This window comes from Varanus komodoensis, unplaced genomic scaffold, assembly GCF_004798865.1.
Source record: "Varanus komodoensis strain SLA01 unplaced genomic scaffold, ASM479886v1 scaffold5, whole genome shotgun sequence".
NCBI lineage: Eukaryota > Metazoa > Chordata > Lepidosauria > Squamata > Varanidae > Varanus > Varanus komodoensis.
Window position 1 is genome coordinate 36,778,027 of NW_025336087.1, and position 23,083 is coordinate 36,801,109.

At 40.3% G+C, this 23,083-nt stretch overlaps 1 protein-coding gene across 3 annotated transcripts in view; it reads left to right on the forward strand.

Moving 5' to 3' along the window:
* The window catches only part of SLC12A2 (solute carrier family 12 member 2), a 68,682-nt gene extending 55,263 nt beyond the window's left edge, over window positions 1-13,419 (forward strand). For 2 of the 3 annotated variants that reach the window (XM_044446251.1, XM_044446253.1), the window contains exons 19-27: window positions 113-192; window positions 3,811-3,936; window positions 4,499-4,546; window positions 5,624-5,746; window positions 5,862-5,973; window positions 6,973-7,059; window positions 8,594-8,729; window positions 8,894-8,961; window positions 10,862-13,419. In XM_044446251.1, coding sequence (XP_044302186.1) covers window positions 113-192; window positions 3,811-3,936; window positions 4,499-4,546; window positions 5,624-5,746; window positions 5,862-5,973; window positions 6,973-7,059; window positions 8,594-8,729; window positions 8,894-8,961; window positions 10,862-10,997 — 916 coding nt within the window. In that variant the 3' untranslated portion in view covers window positions 10,998-13,419. Of the gene's footprint in view, window positions 1-112; window positions 193-3,810; window positions 3,937-4,025; window positions 4,471-4,498; window positions 4,547-5,623; window positions 5,747-5,861; window positions 5,974-6,972; window positions 7,060-8,593; window positions 8,730-8,893; window positions 8,962-10,861 lie in introns of those variants that run through there. The other variant, XM_044446252.1, reaches the window with a different exon arrangement.
* Window positions 13,420-23,083: the final 9,664 nt, after the last annotated feature.

Consider the following 23,083-nt stretch of genomic DNA (forward strand, 5'->3'; position numbering starts at 1 on the left):
GGAGTTGCAAACCTTTTTTCCATCTAAACTTGCATAGGGATGAGCTTTTTACCACTCAATATTTGAGTGCTTTTAGGTTTTCCACAAACGTATTTCTTCTGTTACATTGCAGTGATGCCTTTGATATTCAGTATGGAGTGGTTGTGATCCGTCTAAGGGAAGGTTTGGATATTTCTCATCTTCAGGGACAAGGTAACTTTTAGCATCTTAGGAACCGGCTAAAAATAAAGCTACTAGAAAAACTGTTCTGAATAGAAACTTACAAAGCAAGTTTTTATGTTTTTGTATCTTCGAACTACAAAAGAAATAATGCTTTGCAGGCATTTTGGGATGAAAGTGAACTGACTATGCAAAATAAGTGTTACATTCAGTGTAAGTTAATTTGGTGCATCACCACCACCATTTCATTTCTATATCAGCCTACAACCAAAGCTCAGTTTTTATAGGAAAATTGCACATTTCATTAATAGTTAATTTACAGTTTAACTCTGGGGCCAGATATCTCTTATTGATCTATTAGTCTTTAAACTTCAAGTAAGTTAAAGTAGCTGACTGCCTACTGGTGGACTTCTGGGTCCACATGTGGGTATTAATGTTTAAGGCCTTAAATGAATTGGGACTAAATTACCTTAAAGCCTTTACCCATATGATTCTGCCCATAATGGATGTCTTGCATCAGAGGTCCTGCTCAAGTACCTACTGATAATGTCAACAAAGTTAGTGAGTACACCAGAGCAGACATTCTCACTGATGACTTTGTCAGTTAGCAGTTAGTTTGCCCTTCAGGATTAATCATGCACGATGGCCTTAGAAACTTACTGCTATATTGCTGCACTGTGTCATCTAAAGCAGTTTTTTTTCTATTCATTTGTGTTGCTTTTATGTTTATATAGTCTTTCTAATTGTGTGGGTTTGTTTGTTTGTTTGTTTGTTTTAAATTTTGTGTATATTTCTTGATGAGAGTATAGCCCTGAAAGCATCACTGAGTTGTACTGAAACTGGCCTATGCAATTTGGATTACATCTTTTGAAAACTATAAGGATAAAAGTGCTGTAGTCACACACATTCACAGCAGCATGATTTTACAAATGTTTTTGAAGACAGTACCATGTTTGTCCTTCACATAAGAATGCTTGGAAGATTTGCCTAGTATTTCTGAGAATTCTTGTTGTTAAGCTACATAACTATGAAAGACATAATACCACACTCCAAGAAAAATATGAACGAAGCATTAAATTTCACTCTTGGTCAGTTGGAATAGAATAGTGGAACAGTGCAACAAGTCTCAGTTTGTGTGTTTTATCTTGCAACCTGAAGGAATGTAATATCACAAAAATGTTGTGTGAAACATGCCATAAGATTCTGAGAGTTCCAAGATCCAGGTGCCAAGATTTCTGCAATCAAGAATGGCTTTGGCAATTCCGTGTTGACTTTTGATAAAGCTAGTGCAGACTGCAGCAGCCATGTCAAGAAAACCAGAGTAGAGGTGGTAGTTTACACAATATGGTAGTGCTTTATCAAAGAATAACACAGTGGTCTTAAGCTTACACACTCCCCTTTACTAATATGAAGTGTGACCAGCTCTTGGTGAATGTGTGTAGATTGTGTTTAGAATAGATTCGTTGTGCCTTAGGCCACTCATGATTGTCCATGCTTTGCCCTTTCTAAGTGTTACTCTTGGTCAGAAAAGCTGGCAGTGACCTGGTTTGTGTAACATCACAACTCATCATGGATAGCTAGCCACAATGGAGTGTTGTGTCTTCTGAAGCTGGCATACCTGGCACAAGGTAGCTGAAGCTTCAGAAACAAGCCGCCCTGACAACACATGTGATTATCTTCCCAAAATGGGTTGTTGTGTCATTTGAATCTGGAAGAGAGTTTTCATTGTGGCTGTTTGAAAAGCATTACTAAGTCTTTGGGCAAGAGCGGCCAAAAATGTCATTCCTCTTCTCATGAGCTATCTTGCTTCCTGAAGTCAACCGAACAGCATACCATGCTGCTGCTGCCTGCACCGCCCTTCAGTCCTTGGCAGTCTCCTCCCCCATGTCCTGCAGCCTTTCTCTGTGAGCTGGCTGTGTGTAATCTTCACAGCAACCTTGAAGGACCTTGTTATCTTGTCAGTTTTAGTTGTGTCGTCTTCTGTTCCCTAAAGCAAGGCTTCCAAAAGATTCACCTGGAAAACAATCCTTTCTTCTTTGTGGTCTCTGTGCATCACACACATGGGTTTTGAGGCAGATGTTAGACACTAAATATTGTATACGCCTTAATAAAACGTTGTATGTAAAATTGTTTTACATCTGTGCAGCAGATGGGTACATTCCCCTCCCCCCACTTTTACCGAAATGCTTGCTCTATGAGCAGCCAATTCTCCTAGTCACTGGAGCCCTGTTATGGCCCTCCCTGTATAGGGCAATTAGTATTCAACAGAGAAACAGTTGCTGTAGGTACTTCAGTCTGCAAAGATTGCTTTCTAGAGTCATTTGCTTCCCATGTAGTATCACAGATTCTTCGGAAGAGGCAGACAGCTGTCCTTGCCGCCACTCATAAGATCTCTCCATGTAAGCACCATGAGAATCAGATTGGTATGCATTTGGGGCCCTGACTAAGTTGGAGGGAGAGAAACAGCATGTACGAATTTGAGCAAGTTTCTGGAAGCTAAGCTAGACACAGTAATAGATCCTTGGATAAGCACAGAGACCTAGGAATTTCTCTGGAGTACCAGGTGTGATATTCTGTTTCCCTGGTTTTCCACACAGACATTAGATGGCTATTTTTTTTTTTTTTTGCATTCCCATGCAGTGCAAGGAGATACAAACTGCATGGGCTAAACAAAGTGTAAAGAAATCACAACCCACAAAAAGCAATCAGACATGAAGCCACATACAGTGCCATTCTATGCCATTCTGCTGCCCTGCAGTGGGATTTCCATGAGCAATCTACCAATAGTCAGATACCAGGCCATTAGCAGACAGTTTCTAACTTGCAACATCTTTCCTGCATCCAGACATGTCAAAACATCCTGAGTACTATATTGCATGAAAAAATGGTCTCCAATATGTCCATGTTGATCTTCATCCACCTCAAAAGTATTTTAATACAATCCATAGTACATCCAGGCACTCCATCTTCGATTTTCTAGCAGTGGTATCCTCCTCTCTGGGGACAAGTTCTCCAACAATATATCCTTCCAATACAAGCATCCCAATTCATTTTGCAGAAATGCTCAGTGGAAAAGTAACAGACTCGGGCATCACCATTTGAGAAGCAGCTTTGAGTACTTTTCAAGAGAAATGTGATCAGGACTTGATGTCCATTCAGAAAGTATGGTGATCTGTCCTGAAGGCACTGGAGTTTTTACTTTTGCCTTCAGAGCCCAGGCACATGTCTGCAGAGGGGGAGCAGCATCAGCAACTGCAAGACAGTATTGTTAGTCTAGATGTGCTTACAGTGCATTCATTGGTATTAGTGTGGAATTGTTGGAAGATGTGAAAGCAAGCTTGAGGGGGCACGTCTTTCCAAACTGCCTTAGGGGAAGCAGGAGCACTGTCATTGCCTCGAACCCTTGACTTAGTATGCCTCTTCACAACACCACGCAACCCCTTGTTTAAAAATAGGAGGAACAGGTAATCTCCGTTTTAGATTGTCGGTACGGAAATGACATTCTTGAGATACATGCTGTTCACGATTACACAGAACTATACTACTTCAGTTTCCTTGATTTTAGCTTTGCCTATTTATACTAATGAATTTGTTCTAGCATGTAAATTAATTTTTCAGAATTGCTCAATAATATGTTTTTCATATTCACAGAAGAAGTATGGTCATCCCAAGAAAAATCTCCAGTAACCAAAGACATTATAGTAAATGTGGATTATAGCAAGAAGACTGAGGCAGTAACTTCTAAGCCTGTGGGTGAAAAAACTACTATTCATAAAGGTAATAGTTTACTTAGTGGAATTTTGTCTGTAATAGTGCAAGAAGTATAGTCCTACTTCTAAAGTTCAAGTTGGATTTAAAATCTGTAGGAACACATGGATACATTGGGGTCTTCTGCTTCAAGATCATGTGAGCTTCATGAGCAGCACTTCTATTTCAACTTGCACTGCTATAGAAAGTGAAAGGAGACTTATTTGCTACACAGCAAAAGGCACAATTTGTCTAAAACATGTTTTGAAAATCATTGACTACAGGAAAATTGGAGTATTGAGGTACTGCTCTGTAAGTGATTCTATTAAGCTGGTAGTGGCTTTCATTTAGCCAGTTTGTTATTTGGGGAGGATCAAACATACTGGTAAACATGTTTCAGTAGAGTGTGGGGTGTGTGTGAGAAGTGTGTTAACATGCTGATCACATATATTCATAAACAAAATTGATCAAATTCATTCATGTTTTTCCATTATACTGATTTAAGTTGTTCCTTAAAAGTAAAGAATTCACATTTTCATTGATATCACAAATAATCTATTAATTTGTCTTTTCACCTTTAAATATTGTCCAGAAGAGGAAGAAGATGTCAAGACTCCAACACAACCACTTTTGAAAAAAGGCAGGCCATTTTTCATCTTTTGGTTTTATTCCATTTCTCCATATTGTAAACATCAGTTTATAATTTTGTACATGTTATTTCATATATCACAAAGCAATTAAAAGCACTATTAACACTAGTAGAAAAAATAATTTGTATTCACTGGACTTGGGGGAATTTGAATCGTTTTCTTGCCATGAAAAGACTATAGTGGTTTGTGAAAGTCATTTTAAGGTATAGTCATTAAATGACACTCCTGAAGGCACTCCTGAAAGTACAACACAGTATGAAAGCACATGTGCCTCGTTGAGCCAAAGGTTTAATGAAAATGCCATGTTGATTATCTCAGACCACTATCTAGAAAAATGCAGCATGTATTGTGGTTGCCCATTTTTTAAAATGAACCCTTCATCCCCCTTCTGTAGTTTTCCAATTCAGAAGGTCATTTTTATGAAACACAGTATATGCAACATTTGCCAGAAGCTGAGCAGATGAGAGAGTGGTTTTATAATAGTCTGAATGGAGACATCTGGGTTGTCTTTCTTTTAAGAAGTCAGGAGTTTGAACCCAAGATTTGAAATTGGCTTCTAGAGCTAGGCTTGTTAGAGCATTGCCAAGCCGAGGTCTATATTTGGACATAATGCTAAACTTTTACACCATCTTAAGCTCCTGGTTAGTTTAGCTGCTTCTTTTTGCGTGAGTAGCCAAGTAAAAGAAATTAGGCAACATGTACCAGGACATCTACTCATGAATAGTAAGCCAGCATTCTGAAGAATTCAATAGTCAGTATCTTCATATATTTATATAAATCAGCCTTCCTCAACCTGGTAGCTCTTTTCAGATGCTTTGGACTTCAAATTCATCAGCCCCTACTGATATAGCCAGTGTTTAGGAATTTTGGATGTTGTAGTCCAAAAGATCCCGATGACACCAGATTGAGGGAGGCTGATACAAAGATTACAACTTATTTAGACCTAAGCACTTTTGGTGTGGTACTTAATATCATTTAACAAAGAAGTAAACCATCTTCTGCAGTTGAGATAGAGATGCCTGATTAAAAGTTTTTTTGCTTTCCAATATCACCTGTCGATTACACAGATCCCAAAGGCCTGTCTGTTCCCCTGAATGTGGCTGATCAAAGACTGCTTGATGCAAGTTCTCAGTTTCTGAAGAAACAAGGGAAAAATAATATTGATGTATGGTGGCTTTTTGATGATGGGGGTAAGCTTTTTTTTAAACATACTGCAAGTTTATTAGAAATGTTGAATAGTTTTTTATTTTGAAAAAGCATCATCTTAGCACAGTTCCAAAGTGAACATTGATTTCTTTCATGTAGGTTTGACACTTTTGATTCCATATCTACTGACAACCAAGAAAAAATGGAAGGACTGTAAGATCAGAGTGTTTATTGGTGGAAAAATAAACAGAATAGATCATGACAGAAGAGCGTAAGTTCAATAAAGTAAAACTCCTTTAATATCTTGTTAGCATGAATTTTCTTATATCTTCAGTTGGAAAAGTCAAAATGGCAATGTACCAGAATTCTTACTTTGAATTATATATTCAGGCTATTAATCATGTGACTTTTTTATCTAGCTGATGAAATAGATTTTGGTTCTCTGTTTTCATTTGTTGTGAAACTCAAATAACTTACCAACAGCTGGTTTTTTAAAGACTAAATTGTGTGTCTAATCTCCCAAAGACCCTCACAAACTTCAAACATCATGGGTGGATTATATATCATGGTGACTTTGTGCTAATGGAAAGCCCTTCTGCTAGTGAAAGTCAGAGAGAGGCACCTGTTTTTTTGCAAATATCCCATTTTAATCCCCCAAACCTTTCTTACCGTTTGGTCAGTTTCCAGAACAGTATAGAACATGGGTCCTCAAACTACGGTCCGCGGGCCAGATGCGACCCGCCATGCCCATTTATCTGGCCCACCTCAGAGGTTTTGGACTTGCTGTGTGCATACCTGGAGAGGCAAGGCGGTGGCTTGCTCCCATGGAGATCATTTTGGCCTCGCTGGGAGAAAACAATTTCCGCATGAGCAAGCTGCTGCCTCACCACACGCACCCCCCCCCCCCGCTGTGCGCATGTGTGCGCACCCCCATCTCCTCAGTGGCCCATGCCTCCCGCCAGCACCTTTCAGCTGGCCCCCTGTTGAAAAAGTTAGAGGACCCCTGGTCTAGAATTTAGCATAGAGGGCAGCAGCAGGAAGGAAACTTTGCTGGGAATCAAGTCTCTTGCCTTTCAAAAGCACAAGTGCTGTCTACTGATGCAAAGCACCATTGTACAGAAACCAGTTTAATTACATTTTTCTTAGTAGGTTACCATATTTAGAACTGACTGTTAAAGATAACTGTGAACTCTTTAAACAGTAATAGGTTTCACTACAATTATTCAGATATGCAGTCAACTGTGATGTTCTTTTTAAAAACCACTTTTAGGATGGCTACATTGCTCAGCAAATTTCGGATAGATTTCTCAGATATCATGGTCCTTGGTGATATCAATACAAAGCCAAAGAAAGAAAAGTAAGTTTATCTTCTCATTTTTATAGTCATTTCTACCAAATATAGCTGGGAGCATTACAGTTTTAGGTAGTTGCCATGAGAAATTATGATGGAAATAAAATAATTTATATATATAAAATGGAACAACATTTTCTTTAAAAAAACATTATAAAATATAGTAGTCTCTAATAATGAACTAAAAGTGGAGGTCATATAACAATGAAATAAAAACAAGAACACCATTAAATATAATGAACTAAATAAGATTCATAGCTGTAATATTCATGCTAACACCAGGATTGTTTAAGATTCAGATGGAACTTTTGCCAAATGTGCACCTTAATTTAGTTATAATGTAGTTATAATTATTCCATCAGAATAAAAGTTTGAACAACAGTAATATATTTCTGAACAGGTAAAGTAAGAAAGGTTACTCTAAGAAATACTAAAGAAATTACTAAGGCTTCTAAACTACAATCTATTCTTTAATGTAGTTTTGTTCTGTCGCTGTTCTAGAACTAGTTAGAGTCATTAAGCCCCTCAAATTTTAGCTATTTTATGGAAGTTTTAAGAACACTCCCTTTCCTCTCTTTATATAGCATCTCGCTACATGGCAGCCACAGATGCTTTTTATATTCAGCTTGAAATTGAAGGAATTATAACGGTTCACCTTTTAGAATGGAAGGAAAAGAGTTTCACCATTTATGCAGGTTTCCCATCTCTCTTCCTTGTAATGAAGTCATAGTGTTCAGAGTAGAGCTCGCTTTAGACATAATTGTGATAGTTGTGGTTTCTTAAGATTCTTCTTTGAAATCTGCCTTATCCCAGGGAGCAGGTATTGATAGGGTCTGTGTGTGCGTGTCTCAGCAGCAGTTTCTGAGCAGTTTAACTCAGAAATTGTGTGGACAAATAAAGCATATGAGCCATGTGCTTTCAAAAGCTCAGGAACATCCTGTTAACAACATCAAACCATGGTCAATTAATTGCTGAAATAATTTTGAGGTTGTTTAGCTGTAAGCGTTCCAGAATAACACTTCATGAAACAAGCCAGGAACAGGGCATTCCTGAGTTGCTACTGTGGTCTGTGAACCAGGTCAAAATCTAAAATCTTAAGTAAAACCAATAAATTCAGTTTAGATGTAAATGGCCTGGAGCTGGGTTACAGCCTCATTTAAGATAGTAACTGTTATATATAGTAACTGTTTTCATTCATAACCTTCTGATTTTTAAACTGCTGTCTGCTATTTCATATGGGAAAGCTCAATCTCTTGAAACTAAGGTAAGTTGCAAAAACATGTAGAGACATTTGAAGGAAATGCAGTTCATGGATACACAGAGGGAGAATCTTTACAGATACCCGAGCCTTTAAGTGTACATAAAGCAACTATTTGGTTTCTAGCCAATTGGTCTGCAATTTTTAATGGCATTTTGAGATGGAAAAAATAGCATTTATCTCAGAAATAAATGTAGCATTTTACTCACATGTCTTTGAGAACAAATACTAAATCTAGCAATCTAAGAACTGATACACTTCAATTGTATGGTCATTGTCCAGCATTGCAGCTTTTGAAGAAATGATTGAGCCATTCAGACTCCATGAAGATGATAAAGAGCAAGATGTTGCAGATAAAATAAAAGAAGATGAACCTTGGAGAATCACAGATAATGAAATTGAGCTATACAAAACCAAAGTATGTATTTCATTCTCTATGATTTATATGTATAGTGGATCTTTCTATAGCATTGAGTTTGAGTTTTCTTACATCTATACTACTACTTCTTACCTCAGCTACTTCTAGATTTTAAAATGTAAATGTATATTCTTATAACAACAATGTTCTCATTTTAATTGCAGAGCTACCGCCAGATTAGATTAAATGAGTTACTCAAAGAACATTCAAGCACAGCTAATCTAATTGTCATGTAAGTACTGTTTTCTGTGGTTTTTGGCATCACTTGCAGTAAATACTAGAAATGCCAAAACACTACTCAGAAAAAGGTGTCAGTACTTTGGATGCTATCATAGTCAGAAACTCCATAGAAAACTCTCTGTCAGCTTAATGACCAATACCTGATCGTTTTCCTTAGGAACTGATGGCTCTTTAACTCCCCCAGCCTATGCATTAGTAACTATTGAACTGGAGTATATCATATTTATCTATCAGATAAACACTTATATCATGTTTACTTGCAGCAGGAGCTTTTTAGAGGAAAAACATTTGGGGTCTCTTAGTGTACCTGTATACAGGCAGTCACCAGGTTACAAATGTCCGAGTTACAAACAATCCATACTTACGAACAAATTTCCAGAAAGCCTATTAATTTAATAAAATCAGTTAAACTCCTACTGCAGGAAATTGTCATCACCATAGCAAGAGAGAAGGTGGGAGGGGAGCAAGGGAAGCCTCCAAAGCAGGCCGTCTTGTCTCACCCATCTGGAGAGGGAAATCTCTCTGGTATTTCCTTGCTACAAAAAAAGAGGCACTGGTAAGTTTGGGTGGGGAAGAGCTAGAAATATTCATGATTTTCCACTGACCACATTCTCGTAATCAAAGGGGAAAAATAGACCACAGTGGTGCACCTTCATCCCTGTGCATGCTAGTTGCAAACTATCTAATTAGCATAATCACCTTCACTGTGTTCAGGTTGTTGCGACATCGGATACAACCAAGATGGAAAACTGGGTTGGTTTACAAGCCACCCTGAAACCCTAGAACAAGCCACAGGTTTCAGGGTACTTTGTAAACCACCCAGCCTGCCTACCTTTGCTGGGTTCAGAGGTCACAAGAACCCATGTTATGTGTGGTTTATTATGCTAATTAGGTAGCTCATGGTTAACACACACTTGGGAGGAAAATATTCCACTGCAGCTTACAGTGTAGCTTTCTCTTTATATGAATATAAATCAGTCTTGTTTTGATGGAGTATCAGGTTGTTAGGCCTTATCCAGTCTGTAGGAGCTGGTGTAGCACATTTGTAGCCTTACATGCTCAAGAAGAAAGACAGAGCTGCACTTCACTAGCATACTGATGACAATACACTCCAAAACTCCATATGACCCCATTTAGTGGTTTCTTGTAGAAGTTGAATAGCCTGGGGGACAAGATGGTTCCCTGAGGAACCTGTTGCTGGAGAGTCCATGGGGCTGAGCAATAGTCACCAAGCACCATCTTCTGGAGCTAACCCTCCAAGTAGAAGCAAATGACTGCACTTCAGTAGCCCCCACTCCCAACTCTAGACAGTTAACACAGAAAGATATTATGGTCAATCCAGGAGTATTGGCCATAGCCAAGCAAACCAGTATCAAATGGCCATACTCCCTCTGTCTCTCTCCCAGCATAGTCTTTCCCAGCAAGACCACACAGACTCAGGCTGTTTTTGTGCCAACAAATATGTCATCAAGTAATCATGGCAGCACGCAACTGATCAGTTAAGTTGCCAAATAACTTACTTGTGTGCTTGTCTGACTAGCATAAACTTGGAGGGGAAAATTAAAGAGTCCTGAGGACTTATAAGGCTATAGCACCTGTATTCTGAATAATCAAATATTAATTCTGAATAATACAACTGGTGTCCAATTCTGTGTGTGCTTCCTTTGATCTTCCCCAACTGAGTTCTGTGGATCATAGAACCGAAGAACTGTATTTGATTATATGAGACAACATTTGGCAGTCATTTTTCTTGTGGCCTATTACTATTGCCTCTAAGCAAAATGTTGTAGGTAGTACAGTCAGTTTGTATAATGAAACAAATAGTAGCTGTCTGTCCCTGTAATTAAAACATTAACACCACAGTTTACTTTCCCTTCCTGTTTTGGTTGTAGGAGTTTGCCAGTTGCACGGAAAAGTGCAGTATCAAGTGCACTATACATGGCCTGGATAGAAGCTCTTTCAAAGGACCTTCCACCAGTTCTCCTTGTCCGTGGGAATCATCAGAGTGTTCTTACCTTCTATTCCTAAGCTCTACTGCACAACATGCAGCTACAAAGAAATGGTACTTCAGTGCCTAAAGAGAGACTGAGATGTTTGATTAAAATATTAACATCACACACAGGCAAAAGTGACTGCTCTTTCACTATTCCACTGACTTGAAAGCACACAAGGAAAGTTACTATACTCCTAAAGTTGTGAAAACTTCAGTTTTCTTCTAATTCTTCTGTAATTTAATCTCACTTAATGGGGAAATACTCCTTGGTAGACTGAAGAATGAATAAACAGGTTTTTCTTTGCTACTTCAGCAGCAATAAAAGTGTTTATTTTTGATCAATGAAAGGATTATAGATTTATAAAAGCCTTTTAGCCTTGAGGTGCCTTCTGAAGTTAACCAAATTTCACCATATATCCTGTTTTGTAAATTTATAAAGAATGTCAATCTGCTATTGGCTAAATAGATCAAACTTCCTTTAGTTCTAGATTCTTCCACCTTACAATAAAAATGCTGCGTTCTGGTCTTCCATCAAGGTATTAGTTCTTACTGTTGTATGTTTCTTACTCGGAATGGTGTATGTGTGTTTTGTTTTTTAAAGGTATTTGTTAGATATGAAACAGGTAAGTGGGGCAAGTTGGCTGTAATAACAACTAAATTCATGATGTTAATATCTAGAACTTTTTACCAGTAAATTTGTACCTCTGAACAAAGCTCAAGTATACTAATAGAGATTTTCTCAGAGTCCACCCTACCTATTTTTCCACTGGGCTATCTTGGTTTGAAGGTTAGTGGGCCAGTCTGCACTCTGCAGTTTCACTCTGAAACTGCAGTTCTGTTGTAGGATACTGTAAATATTAGTGATGTTTATGGACACCCTCTAACAGGATGCTTCAGTCTTCTGAGAGCCATCTATATAAAGATAACAGTTCATTTGAGCTAAGTGGACCACCTTTTCTTAGAAGCATCCAAGAGTAATTCACATGTCAGAATCTACAGTTAGTTTTGTTAAATACTCAGGTTTGATCTTCTTGACTTAGCATTTTAATTTGTATATGACACCCTTATGTATTCAAGAACTGCCAATTTGTGTGCCCTGTTTGTGTGTGCGCGCGTGAGTGTGTTGACTGCTTTATATTTTTTTTTACTCTATGAACCGTTTACTGAAGACTCACTTGAGGTTTTATTCAATAGTTAGTGATAGTGCTATGTCTGTTATCTGTAAGAGTGGTCCAGCAACCTTTTCAGCCTCTTGGCATTAATATGAGGTACCATTTAATTTCAGTGTTTGTCAGTAAAGATAGAGAATATATATCTTTTATTATTTGCTAGAGAAGATCAAAGTAAATGAACAAAAAAATCTGTTTGGAAGTCCCAAACAAATTTGTTTGGAACACATGATTCTTTTCTATAGTGATCTGCATTATACTAAGTTACAACTCACACTGTCTTCTTAATGTTGATTGTGTTCTCCTTTTTTCAGAAGTGCAATACAAGTTGGCTGCCAGGTAGAATAAATCAATGCCAGTATCTAGTTTTGAAAGGAAATTGGAAATTATAATAAGAGCAGTTTATTTTCTGAAAAACATTCCCAGTGTGTAACTTATACTGTTGATTATTACAGGTTTGCAGTGCTTATTGGTGTGATGGTAGGGGACAAATTCAGTGAACCAGAAATTCCATTTTTAATGTACAGACAGACAGTAGGGCATGGATTTATGCTGCTATCCCCAAAAAGTGTACTAGGTACACTTAAAATTTTGCTCATTCAAGTAAACGACTGCTTGTGATCTGTAAAATGAACCAAATGAAAATTATCTGTGTGTGCTGTGTATAAAATACCAAATTTATCTAAATATGCATATGTTGAAGGGAGTAAAATGTAGTTTGTGAATTCTCACAAGAATTCTCTACTGCATACACACACACACAGCATAAAATCAACAACTGTAAAATTTATTCTAATATTCCAGTAAACTTAAAATGTTACCTGTTAGCAAGAAGCAAGTTTGTGATACAGCCATTCCAATTTCTATTTAGTATAAATTAAACTCGTACTTTTGGCACCATGTTTTTTAAGTTCCAATCATTAATGACTTGAAATAATTGTTTTCCATTGACACTCAGCAATACCATCTCTCATAGATGCAATTTTATGTTAAAAATTAGGAAATGTTTAGAAGGTAGCTGAAAAATGATTATTTATTGTTTCATTATGTTTGTATTAGATTTCCTTTTTACATAATTCTTTTTATATGCCTTTCTGTTTATTTAAAATGAGCTATGGTCTTAATTTAAGGATTGGTTGGTACTATCCACAGTTCGAAAATGTCATATTTTGATAATACTGTACTGTAACTGTCACCCAATGGCTTTTCTAATGTTTTAACAACGTTGAGTATTGCAGTTACTACTCTGTCTTGGGAGGATCACTGCAATAAATGGGAATGAATTAAATGTGGTTGCCTAAATCAGTGTATTTTTATCGATGGTATAAATTTATCTCCTGGTTCTGCAAATCTTACCTAATGTTTAACATGATGTGCAAGGAAAACTCAAACATATACACAACATAGTGTAAGTTTGTTATTTCGAGTGGTGTTTTCAAGTAGCATAGTTTAAGTCTTCTCTGGTTTCACACTAAAAGGAATGCCTGTATAGTCAGCCAGTTGCTTCTGACCATCTGGACGTAGATTTTATTTATTTATTATTTATTTATTAAAACATTTTTATGCCGCCCCATTCGCCGAAGCCTCGGCGCAGCTTACACAATTTGACCTCAAATATCCTAATATTATGGTTGGTTTCATGTGGTGGAAAAGGAGATAGAGTGTTTTGCTTATGTTTGTTACAGGCAGTATAATCTCAGCTAAAATATCTTCCTGCCAAAAAGACACTGATTCTGAACTAGAATCATAGAATAATAGAGCTGAAAGGAGCCAATAAGGCTCTGTGGTTCAACTTCCTGCTCAGTGCAGGACTCCAAGTTAAAGCATCACAAATAAATGACTGTCCAGCTGCATCCTGAATGCCTCTAACATGGGAGAGCCTACAGCCTTCATACATAATTGGTTCCATTGTCAGATTGCTGTAACAAGAAGTTTTTCCTGATGTCCAGCCAGCCTTTGTGTTCTGTGACAACCATTCAAGTACTTGAAGAATGCTATCCTATCTGTCTTCAATCATCTCTTCTTATGGCTAAACATGCCCCATTCTTTCAGTCTCAGAGGGCTTTGTTTCCAGTCCCGATTATCTTTGTTGCCCTCTTACGAACCCTTTCCAGTTTGTCTCGTCTTTCTTAAACTGTGGTGTCCAGAACCTCTCGCAGTGCTCAGATGAGGCCTCCTGCTGAATATTGCTGAACTAGTACTAGAACCAGTGCTGAGTAGAGGGTAACTAGTACAGTGGTACCTCGGCTCACGGACCCCTTGGGTCATGACCAAATTGGGTCGCAAACAAAAATTTCATGAAAATTTTGACTTGGGTCACAAACTCTGCATTGGGTGACGACCAAGATCGCGGCCATCTCCCCACCTCCTGAGTTCGTGCAGTTGCGTTCATGCAGGGAAGACGCGCGTGACCATGGGAGCGCTCCTGCAGGAAAGACAGGCGCAATCTCAGCTATCTCCCCCCCCCCCCCCACAAGTGACTATACAAAAAACAAGCAACTATAGACAGATTCTTCACCAAAATTGACCCTGCAGCTAAGAGACAAAGAAGAGAGGAAACCCCTGAAAAAGATCTCCCCATTGTCCTTATGGAGGGGGACTCTCCCTCAAAACAATAACCTCTCCCCCCACCTAGGTTAAAGTTCTTCACTGTACCGTACAGTACTTTGTTACTTTGTTGTTCTTTGTCACTGTTTCAAATTTTTCTGATTGAAAAAATAGTTACAGAACAGACTAACCTTATTTACACTGAACCTTATGGGGAAATTTGACTTGGGTCACAACCAATTTGGGTCACAACCAGAGTCATGGAACGGATTAAGTTTGTGAGCCAAGCTGTATTTCACACAGAAATACCACTGTGTTTCACATGAATTAGAAATGATGCTTTCATTAATGCAAAAACATCTGTATTTCCACTGGTGCACAGTATCTTCTAGTTTTTCTGCTCCTGTCACCTTTTCCCAGGGAGTTTGCTCTATTTCATTTCCTCTTCCCTGAAGATGCTCCTGTCAGCCTGTTGTTGCTCTTCCAGTTCCTGTATTTCACTTTGCTGTTGCCTTTCTGCTGATCTGAGAACTCTGTCTTCTCATTCCCTTGAGGGTGGACAATCACCACAACAATACTTTTTCATCTAACAGAGCTACTAGCTTGCACTTGTTTCACAGGTAGGCCATGTTGATCTCAGGGGGGAAAACCCCAGTCATGACAGAGACCTTGCCGGTGAGTACTACTAAAAGAGGCTTTTCAGTGCCTAGTCTCTACTCCCTTTTTGATTCTGCTGATAATATTGGAATGGCCTGTGCTTTGTCCTAACTTTCCTGAAGGTTAACTACAGAGTCCTACTAGTACATAAGCATGTGTTAAAAAATAAGTACCTTCCCTTTGACTGCTGCCAACCTCCTGTTAACTCTCCCCGTTCACTCACCTGATTGCTCACTCTCTGGAACTTGGCATGTGTTTAGTCCCTATACTAACGGAAGCAGTTTTATTTATTTATTTATTTATTAAAACATTTTTATGCCGCCCCATTCGCCGAAGCCTCGGGGCGGCTTACAACATACAACATACAACGGGGCGGCTTACAAGTTTTCCCTCCTCTGCTTAGCTAGGAGTCAGGAAACAGAATGAGCCTCCCTGCCCACACAGTTTTTGAGACTAGTTAGGCCACAGCCCTTCAGTCGCAGCTTTCAGAAGCACAAAGAGAGTCCCTAGGCTTATTGCAGACCACTCTCCTCTGTGCCTTTGCCTTCCAGCACAATCCCACTGTCGGACTCCTGTTAGCTTGCTCTGATTGCTCTCTCTCTAGGAGCTTGCTTGTTTCTATAGGTGAACATGAGAAAAGACTTGTAGTGTTGGGCTGATTAGTTCAGCCATCTTGTTTCCACCCTTATCTTAGTTATCAAATGAGCTCATTCTTTTCTAGCTTTGGGCGATGAAGGGAAATTCCCTGAAAATATTCAAGAGTTTTCTGAATCCCGGAAAGACCTGACCCAATGCAAATGCTTTGCTGTCAGTTCCTCTGCAGTGCTTCCTGCAGCCAGCTTCTGTCCCACATTGCACCCTTGTCCCCTTTCCACAAAACATCGAGCAGCAGGAATGGGCAGAAGACTGTCCAGGCATCCTCGTTCCTCTTTTCCCATTCCGGGCAGTCTACCCTCCTGAGAATGGTGAACTTCGAAAGTGCAGATGCGGCTAGCTGACAGCTGACCTAATCTATGATTTCAAAAGTTCCCAGCTCTTCACAAGTGATGTTTTATTGGGAGATCTTATTTGTTTTATTGATAGTTGTAAAAATCTGTCCTGAAAAAAACTGCAGTATGGGATAAACAGAAAGGACCGTGTGGTCTTTATACATCTTCCCAAAACTTCTAATTTCTCCTTTTCATTTGTGTTTGCCTTTTCATTGTTCCAGTAAGTTTTATCAAGCTCCTGCATAACTGATCTAGTGTAGAAATTTGGCCTGAGGCCAGAGACATAATCCTGCCTTATCTATGTAGGGAAAGGAGTAGGTTTTGATCATTAAGATGTGGATAGAAAAGAAAACAGTACTCACTGACTCCTGTCAGTTTTGTTGTAATTAATCTGACTCTTCTGCCCAAGAGGATTCTGCTGTTGTAATTTCTCAGGTCATAATGGCGTACTTTGAGGAGACACTGCATAGTTTGGAACTCCCACTGGTATTTCAGACAACCAGCAATACTTCAGTTAACACATTAGGATTACCCTTTTTGCAATATGCTTCCTTCTTTAGGTCTTCCCATGGTGAGAAGTTCCAGGGACAGAGCCAAAGACTTTGTTCCCATGGAAGAGAGAGCACTTGAGACTTCAGGGTCGTCATACTATTTGCTTTATTTACAAGTATATTAGCAGAGCATGATGGAAACAACCTTACTTCAGCAAGCAGCAGATCTCCAGAGAGTAATCTCTGTAAGAGCAGCTCAAGCTAAAGCTGCTCATCCCCCCCCCTTCAGTGAACAGCTGGAAATACTTGCTTTTCTCTGCCTGTGTCCACACCCTCCCTTGCCCTCTCACTGCCCTGCCCCTGCAGTGGGAGCGGCATTGACATTCTAACAGCGAAACACCTGAGAACAATCCATGGCTATCATTGCAGCCAATGACCACTTAGCTGCCATCCCAAATGACTAACCAACATTCTGCCAAAGAAAAGGCAGTCAGCCAACAGCTGTAAAAGTCTATATTGTGACTATTGGTGTGGGAAACTCCCCCTGGTTCATCTGCTATCAGTTCATGTGAGAGCACTCTCTGAGTGCTGTGAAGAAAGCTCACCAAAGTTAATGTATAGATTAGGATGACCATTTTTGAACTGTTGACAAGTGAGAGACAGACTGCATCTTCACAACTGTAACACACATGCGTGCGCGCACACCCTGCATTTTCTAATGTTTATATATAGCTGAAAATCTTTGTGGTCTCTGCGCAATCACACATACAGGCTTAACCATGCAGCACAAGACCTAGGCTGGAGACAAAAGACTTCCATGGCTCAGCGACATGTAGTGGGTGGGGGCCCCTCCCTGCCCCTTGAAGTCTGGAAAAAAGGCAGGCGCCCGTCCAGCCCCTCAGTTCCTTTTCAACCACACACACTGTTGCCTATTATAATTTAACTAGAAATACAGTACATATCATAGCATGGAAGACTGTGACCAGATGACCTGCGTACTTTCCTATTTCGTCTGCTGTTGGTGGATCACACTTCTTATATGTCTTTATCTTTAGAATTTGATGTGTTGAATACACAGTCCTACAAACAGGACAGCTTTAAATGGAGGCTGATTGGCTGAAAGCACTTCAAATAGTGATCTCTCATGTGGTCATCCAAGGTTTGGTAGCAATAGTCAGAAGGCAGTTTAGGATCTACTCCAAGAGCTCTGTGTAATTGGTCCCAAATGTTTCACAAAAGCAACAGTTACAGAACTTTCTCCCAGTTCCCAAATGAGTTTGCTGAAAAAAAGTATGTTTTGAAGGAAAGCAGGAATGGCTACCTGTGTAAAGGCTGACAAGCCTGGTTCTAGCACTAAGGACAAATTTCTGAGCTGAGCATTGCTCAGAGGCATCTTGTCCACCCGCCTCCATAGCATGTGCCACTACTTTACACTGTCTCCAGTTGGTGAACTTCTGGATACTAGGTAAACATAAGTAGGATCCCACAAGCTAGAAGTCTGCACATCCCTGCTTTAGTCATTCTCCCTAACACAGTCAGCCATCTTCTCCCCACCCTAAAGCTTTCCCAACTGTCACCCTCTCTCAAATGTCCCTGGGAATAGGAACAATGACCCCAAGGTTCTTTCCCTGGTGCCTGGAATGCTGTACCAGTAATACTTCCGGGCCAAGCCACATTTAGTGCTAACTGCATCAAATGGGCAAATTTTAAAAATGTAAATCAGTATGTGTGTCTGTCTGGGCTAAAAGCAGGATTGTGGTTCCAAGAGAAGGATGCAGGATGGAAGGACCCATCACTGATTGCTACCAACTGGTTGCTAAGTTGTGCAGACCTAATCCAATTTCTGGATGGTGTTTGGTTTGAGGGCAGGATGGCTTCCTGTGGGGAGGACTGAATCCACAATACATTGTTACATCATCTGAACTAAGGCTAGAAACCCATTGTGGGTACAGGGAATTGACTAGTGACTCACTTGATGATGAAGGTAGAAACTTTTTGCTGTGGCCTGGAATTCTCCTCTGCCAACTACCACAAAAGTGTCCAGGTCACATTTGGAAGTAGCTGGTGCTGGACTTTGCCAGCAGGCATCCCTCAGCACATTGCTCAAAGTTTTCCCATTCCCCTTTGACCTCTACAGCTGCAGAAGTGCATGTTGGTTTGTTGCAAATATTTGGAAAAACTAGAGGGGCAATTTTTTGAAGTTTTGCAACCCAGGACAGGATCTCCACGATTCCATTGCAGCACTTGGAAGGGACTGCCTGTAGATGTCACAATGGGGATCAAAGAAGCCCGCGGGGTGGTGGTGGTGGGGGGAATCTGTGGGTCCGAAATGGCTTATGATCGTAGCATGGAGTAAGAAGACCTCCCGTGATGTTCCCTGGGCTACCTGCTGGACAACTGCGGAGTGAAAAGAGGGAGGAGGGCAACAAGCCATGGAGAACCCAGTTGTTTGCACAACAACCAAGCCATCAAGCCCTATTGCCAAGGCAGAATGGCAAGGTACGCAAGAGCATCCGAAAAGAGGGCTTGCTGCTACTGCTGACCCTGCTGCTCTTCTGGGTAAGGAAACAGGAGAGGGAAAGCTTGGAGGCAATGGGGAAGATGGGAAGTGAGCCCATACGTCTGGCGATACTAGTGCAGGCTGGAGGGTGGCGGTGCCCAGGCTCTCCTCACGTTGGGGTGAGGCATTCTGAAACAAAAGCAAGTTGGTATTCCAAACCCCCCTGGTTCAAATGTTATCTCCATCTCCTTCCTACAGGAGAAAGGGGTGAGAACACATCACCCTACAGTCCATTTTTGCCAACTTGACAGATTTTCACAGGGTCCATGAAACTGGTTTATTGATATTGTATTGCCAGTATGAAATAGAAGCAAAAGCTTGTGTTTATAATATTGAGTATATTTGTCCCAGTCCAATGATAAACAATTGATAATGATCAGGGAGCAAAGGAATCAGAAGTACCATAAACCCAGACATCAGAAGTTTATTCCCTATCTCCACCACAAACATGAGCTTTCCCAAGAAATTACCATTAAAAATTCTTAAAATATTTTACGAAATAGCGGAAAAGTACAAGGCTTGTTTTCCCCCGTTTCTGTTTGCATATAGACATCTGTACATAGGACTCTCTCATTTTGATATTTTTTTCTTCTTAGCCTCCCTTTCTGAATGGCACAGCAACACACACACACACCCTCTCTCTTCTAGTATCCTTAGGAAACAGAACTCAACAAGGGCATGGTGAGGTAACACACTACGGAGGGAAAGCCTAATTATTAAGTCATCAAGTGCCATCTTGTGGCCAGATGGAAAATTGCAGTTAAGAACAATTCTGCCACGATTGCATTTGGGAAACAAGTGCCAGGTCTTTGTGGTGACTTCAGTCTTTACCAGCTCCAATTGATTGTATCTGTTCCTTATGACAATGGGACTCGGTTTGCCACTGTGTGTATGGAGGACTGGACCATTGCTCCGATCCAGCACTGTGCTTTTTCTGCACTCTATAGCAGCACTTTTCTTGCACTTTCTCTTGAGGCATAGCAGCCATTTTTCCCCACACCGCTGAGGCAGCAATCAGATTTTACTTTAAAAGATCATACAGGAACAGAATGCAGACTTACCTAATTTGGCCATTTAGACTGATTACTCGGGTTCGCAGCTGCATGAATACTTAAGTGCACTGTAAGGGGAAAGGGGGAAGAAAAGATGGACACCAGTTATCACGTTGCCTCCAGTAAGACAATTCTCGTTTGACCATCAAGGATCTCTGGGAGGTACGTGACAGCATTCATACCATACTATGCAAACATTTATTTATTTATTAAATAGGTGACGCTCTCTGGCTGGGCTGCTCAGTTCAAGATCAACTTGACAAGCAGTAATCAAAGGTGGTCCTTGGTGTGGCTACAAACAGGTGTGGGGAAGGCAAAATGCAAAGGATGATATTGCACCCCTCTAAACAATATTAGGGGGAGCAGCAGGGATTTTTGTTGCCTGTGGTGTCAAGCTCGGGGTGTGGCAGTCTGTACAGTAGCAAGAGGCTTGGTGTGCACGCCTGTGACATAAGCTCCGTTAAGGTCAAGTGTGTGGAGGACCACACGCTTAGGCACCCTATTCTGATCTTGTTGATCCTGCTCCAAAGCCATGCAAAAATTGAAGAATTCTGAGGATGTCTGCTGCAGATATGATGATCTGGTGACACTAAAGGCTATGGGTAAAGTGGAATGCTTTATGGGGAATCTTATGTTTGTTTGATTTTTATCCCACCCCGTCAGCCATAAGGCTTCCCACATTTAGAAGATTTTGATAGAAGAAAGAACAGGAAGAGGAAACAGGGAATTTAGTTGTATTAAGCTTCATAGCTTTAATTTTTGTTCCTGTATCTGCAAAATGGGTCTAGAATATTATTTTGTCTTTTTTTTTTTTTTAGTGAGGAGGGAGAATGAGACTAATAACCATTGCTATTTCGGGGGGGGGGGTGTTTACTATATAATAATTTTTCCTAATAATTTTATGAGAGTCTGGAGAATTTTTTGTTTGTTTCAGAAAGGTAATCTCTTGTGTATGTGCAGGCATGGGAAACAGGATACCATTAGAGTGAAAACAGGGGTCACTAGTGCTGAAACCACCGCTTGTCCATTTCTGGATCCAAAATAACAGCTGCCATCACCACTGCCAAGGGCCCTCATCCTTCCACCTTTTAATACCAGCTTGACATGAAGAAAAAAAGCTTTTCCTGGCATGGGGAATAGGATAATGTCACCTGCTAATGTCAAGACACAAGAACAGGTCCAGTAAAAATTAGACTCCGGAGAGGTGCTAGTTGCTAATGATCGACAAGTCCATTTCTTGTTGTGCTGCCTTTCCTTTGTCATCTTTCTTTCTGTGCTTTCCTGTTGGACCCTGTCCTCCCACTGTCCTTAGAGCAGGAATTGTGTCCATCCAGATCGCATGAGGTCTAGGCAGCATCGACAATGGCAAGATGCAGTCCAACGCCCGCAAGGAGCTACAAGTTGCCCTGTCCCTGAGACTGCATGAGCTGAATCCTTGCAGATCTTGGCTCCCTCTTCAGCAAGTGTGGTATCTCTAGAAACAGGTGCCCCTGGTAGGGCGCACAGGGTTGGCGTGTGAGTTTGATCATGGAGGGCTTAAATGCATTCATCTGAATGCACTTGTTAGCACCCTCTGCAAGTCTTTGGCTCAAGGCACCAAGGTTTGAGTGGAAGCTGGGTGTTTTTCCTGTGCCCAGTTTAACCCTATATGTGAGTAGCCTCATATCTGAAGAGGGCTCTAGGGCTGGAACTCCCTCCTGAGGGAAAATCTCTATTTTCACTTTGGTGCCAGGCAAGCACATAACTTTTTATTTTTTTAATATTTGGCCCTTATGAATGCTGTGGCCTTTTTATATTGCTATTGTATTGAGGTAAATTCTTTTAAGTGTTTTAATGGGTTGATGTTTGTGTGTGTGTTTAATATGTTGTAAGCCACCTAGGAAGGCCTTTTGGCAGTTATAGGTGTCCTATAAATACATGAATAAATTGATAAATAAATGTCTCTAGCTTTTTTAAAAAAGAAATAATTTTATGTTGTTAACAGCCATAGTTGGCTCTACTTGAAGGAGAACAGGCAGGACAGAGAGTATGTGTTTGGCAGGTATAGCAGGGAAAGAGCAATATGCTATTATCTCTTTTGAAAATGCCCCAATTACTCTAAGGTGCCAGCTGGTAATTTACATTCATGTCTCTCCATGAAAGCCCGTGTGTGGTGTAGTAGTAAAGACAGGGTGCAAGACTGGGACTCAGGCTGGGTTCCAGTCCTTGCTCAGCCACAGAACTCACTGGGTGACTTTGAGATAGCCGCAGACTCTCAGCCCAACCTACCTCACAGGGTTGTTGTTCTGGGGATAAGATTGGGAACAGCAGGAGGAGAATGATGTAAGCCGCTTTGAGTTCTTTAAAAAAAAGAAAAGGCAGGATATAAATCTAATAGCTAAGTAACTGAATAAATGACGGGGGGCCAGAAGGGTAGAGAACAGTACCTTTAGTATCTCAGAAGACTGGGCTGTTGCTGTGGACACGATGATACACACAGAAGGCCCCAGATTCAGGCTCTGGGAAATCCAAATGGAACGAAGGGTTGAGTAACAGGTGAGGCAAACTCTGCCTGAGTTCCTGAGAGCCACTTCCAGTTCAAGCAGACAATAGTAAGCTAGGCTTAAAACATAAAGCAGTTAATCTTATGTTCCTTGTTTGTTGGAACATTGTTCAC